The sequence below is a fragment of the Gossypium hirsutum genome, chromosome D11 (assembly GCF_007990345.1).
Source record: "Gossypium hirsutum isolate 1008001.06 chromosome D11, Gossypium_hirsutum_v2.1, whole genome shotgun sequence".
Lineage (NCBI taxonomy): Eukaryota > Viridiplantae > Streptophyta > Magnoliopsida > Malvales > Malvaceae > Gossypium > Gossypium hirsutum.
In genome coordinates this window covers 64,344,125-64,348,941 of record NC_053447.1, presented here as the reverse complement: position 1 = coordinate 64,348,941, position 4,817 = coordinate 64,344,125, and the positions used below count along the sequence as shown (strand labels likewise).

General features: G+C 34.0%; 1 protein-coding gene across 1 annotated transcript; it reads right to left on the bottom strand.

The window, feature by feature from the left end:
- Nucleotides 1-270: 270 nt before the first annotated feature.
- Nucleotides 271-2,996, bottom strand: LOC121223230 (probable disease resistance protein At4g27220). The gene is made up of 2 exons (XM_041104362.1): nucleotides 2,247-2,996; nucleotides 271-2,145 (listed from the first exon to the last, which is right to left on the bottom strand). The coding sequence occupies exons 1-2, from the start codon at nucleotides 2,994-2,996 to the stop codon at nucleotides 271-273; spliced, it is 2,625 nt and encodes an 874-aa protein (XP_040960296.1).
- Between the last annotated feature and the right edge of the window lie 1,821 nt (nucleotides 2,997-4,817).

Here is a 4,817-nt window from a genome sequence, read left to right as displayed (position 1 = left end):
ACTTCGAAATAGTTTAATACAATCCTACAATTATTCAGTCATAACATAAATTTATATAAAGCTCCACCAATAAAAACATGAATTCACGTAATAGTTTTCATGAAACAAATTATAACCATGTTTCGGCTAGGAACAAGTAAAAGTTTCAGTTGGTTTTTCCACAATTCCAGAGTGAGGAATTTCTATTCCACTTGTACAACATTTAGAATACAAATAGCAATTAGAAGTTATTGAAAAAAAAACATCATTGGAGTTAATGTAAATTCAACACTACCAGCAAGACCTTAACAAGGGCTCTAAAATAGATTTGGCATTCGGATGATCCCATTCCACTGATTCCCACCACTCTTTTGGCTTTATACAAATAAGAGGAGAGAGAAGGCCAGATGGTTGAAGTCTAATATTATCAAGTTGGGAAAGATTAAGAGGCATCCTTTTTAATTTCGGACAATTTCTTACCTCAATTATTTCAAGTGAATCACAAACGATTACTCCATTAACACTGCAAATGCTCTTCAATTTTGGTAGATTCCATAGTGAAAATAACCTTAATTGTGGTAGATGAAACTCCATGGTAGCCTTTCCACTTTGATTCCATCCAAGTTCTATTGCTATTATTTCCTCTAACTTGTTACACTCCGATACGCTAAGCTCTTGTAAATTTAGTGGCAAGCAATTTGGAGAGAACAATTTTTTCATGCTTTTACAATTATATATATCAAGAAATTTAAGAGAGGAAAATGTGCTAAGTGAGATTAGAATAAACCTGGAGAAAAGAGGATACCCCTCGCTACAATTGAGATTGCACTCCTTAATGTATAACTCCTCAACATGTGGAAGTATAATCTGATTGGTATAGATATTACAACCACATAACTCAATGTACTTTCTTGTATTAATTTGCTCCACCCATCCTCTCTCACCCACGCGGATGATGTATTCAAGAGGTTCTTCTCGACCATGTAAAGCTTGGACGTACGCATTTAAGTTGTGTAAGTCGTAAAACCTCCCTTTAAGAATTTCCAGTTTCTTCAATCCACCAACATCTTCTCCACTTATCAATGTTTCACCAACAATCAAGTCTTGAAGGCAAGAAAGTTTTGATAATGCTCGATCAGGAATCTCATGTAGGTCTCCTATACCATTCAAATTCAGGTAATTGAGTTTCAACAAGTTTTTCATCCCACAAGGGATTTCCTTGATACTTGTTGCTTCAAGATTCAACTCCTTCAAGACTTTAAGTTTTGACAATGATGGCACCTTCTCTAAACTTCGACAATGACGAAGCAATAGCGCAGTGAGGTTCTTCAAATTAGCAATGGAATCTGGGAGATTCTTGATAGGATTTGCAGAAAGATCAAGAATCTTGAGTCCGTGCATATGCTTGAAGAAGCCTTCTGGAATGCTTTGTATATTACAACCAGAAAACAATAGTGTTGTGAGCATCGGACACTTTGGTGGCGATATTTCCAAAGGATAGGGAAGCTGTAACCCCCAATTCTCCATCAATGAAACTTTTTCTAGGTCCTTTCTCCAATCTTGCAAATCTGGTGGCTCCGTTAATCTCATGCCAGCTTTTATCAAGAATCGAGGTGTTCCACCTGTGATATGTAATGCCATGTCCCTTACAAGATCATGCATCTTTACACATCTTCCATTTTCTGTTTCCGTTCCCGTAGGAACTTCTAACAAACAGTTGTTTATGAGTCTATTCATTATTGCACAACCCATGTCATACTCTGCTTGCCTACTGTTCATTTCTTCGACAAGCCCTTCTGCAATCCAAAGATGAACAAGATCTATCTCTCTGATAGCAAAACCTGCAGGATATAAGGCACAGTTGAGGAAACAGTGTTGAAGTTTTTGATCCTTTAAACGATCATAACTAAATCGCAATTGTTGGATCACCTCATCTTCCAATCCATTAACACTTTGTCTTGCTAAACTTAGTTCCTTTAGCGCATTCCTCCATTCAAAAAGGTCATCAAGTCCCTTCATACAAGCAGCTACAACAATTACTCCCAAGGGCAAACCCGCACAATGCTTAGTTATTGATTTTGCAACTGGTTCCAATCCTGGAATATTTAGAATATTCCCACCTACAATCTCCAAGAACAAGTTCCATGCCTCCTCTTCCGCAAGAGGCTTTATTTGAATTACTCTATTACAACCCACATGTCGACACACATCAAGTGATCGCGTTGTTAACACTAATTTACTCCATTAGATGACTCAGGGATTCCTACCTTCTCAAGGGAAACCTTCTCCCATACATCGTCCAAGATCATCACAAACCTACTGAACTTGAAAGACAATGTTTCAAACAACATCCCTGCCCTTGTTGTTTCACATTCATTGCCAGAAAATTTTACATCAAGTTTACTTGCAAGGTCTTTCTGCAGTTTAGCAAGACTCATCTCCTTTGATACAGTGATCCAAATCACAACATCGAACTTGTGGGTCTCTTTCAAGAGCTGATTGTTTATATGCTTCATAATGCTTGTTTTCCCTACTCCCCCCATCCCCCAAACTCCAATTTTTCGAACCTCATCATTCATCAAGCACTGCGAAATTTCTTCGATGCATAACTTCGTAGCTTCACCTGATAGAGTTGAAGTCGATAAAACTTGTCCAATCCGTCGAGGATTGTCAACCACCAAACCTTCACAAAATTTGCCTTGTTGAATATGTTCTTCAACTTCCTTCATCCTCATTAACACATCTTCTGCGTGGAAACCGCGTGTAAGAGCACTGCTTTCTCCGATTCTTCCATCAAGGCTTTGTATTTCACCATTGATTCTTTCAACATTTTCCAACCATATTTGGACCCCTTTCTTGAGTTTCTTTGTTGGCTGCAGCTCTGAGCTCAGTCTAGATTCTATGTCTTCCTTCAGACCGTTCAAATCATTTAATTTCCTTTTAAGCTCATTCATATTCTGATCGAGGTTTCTGTGATTGTCCAAGTGTTTATCAATCTTATTCAAAAAATAATCCATAGCTCTCAGTCAGGAATGCTGCATAACATGCAATATATTAGAAACTAAGAATGCATTGTCAAGTCTAAATTTCTGTGCATACATGGATTCCACAAATTTTTTAACAAGATATTAAATATGTGGGTTCTATAGAGACATGTAAATCAAGAAAAGCTCTCATCTAACGTTTAATGAAATGAAAGCAATAATAGAGGAGCATAATTAAAAGGCCTTTCACTCACAAGTAAAATGGCAATCTCTTTTCTATACTGTAAATTATAGATGAACATATTTAAAGAAAATTAAAAATACTTGTATCAAATAATTTCAATATCGTGCACTCATTCTGAATTCTATCTTCAAATTACCAATCCCTATTAGTAAAGGCTGAAGTGAAACATACCGGAGCCCAAGAATTGATTGGCTTTGAATATAAAATCAACACTGCAGAAATAAGCTATAGAAGTGGGTGCGATATCATAAATATACAATATATAGCAAAGATATACCGAATCAAGAACTGGAATCAGGAAAGAAATACAACTATGTGACTTAAAGAAAAACTAGTGATGGTCTTGTAATTGAAGAAGCAAATCCTAGATATTAATATCTAGTTGGAAATTAAATTTCAAACTTTCAAAATGGGGTTGCTTGACATTTTGCTGGCATTTCTATTGATTTTATTATTATATATTTCTAACTTAACCACCCCGGAGTTGACAAAGTTAACGTTCTTACTAGATTCATATATTTGTAGGTACATAATGTGATAATATTGCAAATATCCTTCATCCAATTATAGCGGTAATTAGTGCCAAAATATTTAAGTTAATTAGAATTTTAAAAGTTGTGAGTTGATTTAGTACAAAAATCTTTGTTTAAATTCAATCCAAGTTAAGTCAAATCTACCTAACGGATTACTCAACCTTTAGATAAGTTTAGTTTTTCTTGTTTTACTCTTCTATAGATTCATGTGCCTAATAGGACCTTAAAAGCATGTGAACTAATTTTAGAACACATGTTTGGGGTTTATATATGGATAAAATAGACAGTCACCCCAAAACTATACCAGCATAATTATGAGCTAATTTGAAACAACAATAAAAATGTGAAATTTAATAAATACTTCTTTGAATTAACTTGTTAGTAAATGAAATAAACCACCGGAAGAAGTTCGTTACTTACAAGTTGCAAATAATACGATTTCACACACTACTAGAAATGACACTCAACTCAAATGGATTTTCTCTCCCTGCATTCACTTAATCAAAATTCACCTAGCTACAATTTTCGTAATTTTATTAAGTTGGGTTAAGTGCTATTGTCTTTTTCTATTTGATGTATCATGATAATGTTGACATTTGCTATGCCATAATTACCTCATTTGATTTGGATTAGATTAATTTACATTTCAAGAAATTAAGTTTATTTTGGGAATTTTTTCTATTAAATTATAGTAGATCAAATTGAATTCGACAATCATTCTTAAATAGATTTTAAAAATTTTATTTTCTTTCACAATGAATAATTATTGAAAGTTTTTGCGGAATCCCAACAATGACTTCCAATATTAATATCGTGTCAAAGGATATCTTATTATTTTATAAAAATATTTTACAAATACACTTGAGGAAGAAAAAGCATGATTTTAAGCAGGTTTGTGCTAAACGTCAGTGATAATGATACAAGTTAATTTGATAAGTGTTAGTGCGTGTATGATTTTATTATTTTATGCATGATTTCTATAACAAATTTTTACAATAAATTTTTATACAACAATTTAAAAATAGTAAAAGATGGAAGAGAATCAAAAGGAATTTTTGTTTCTTACTTTAGTCTATT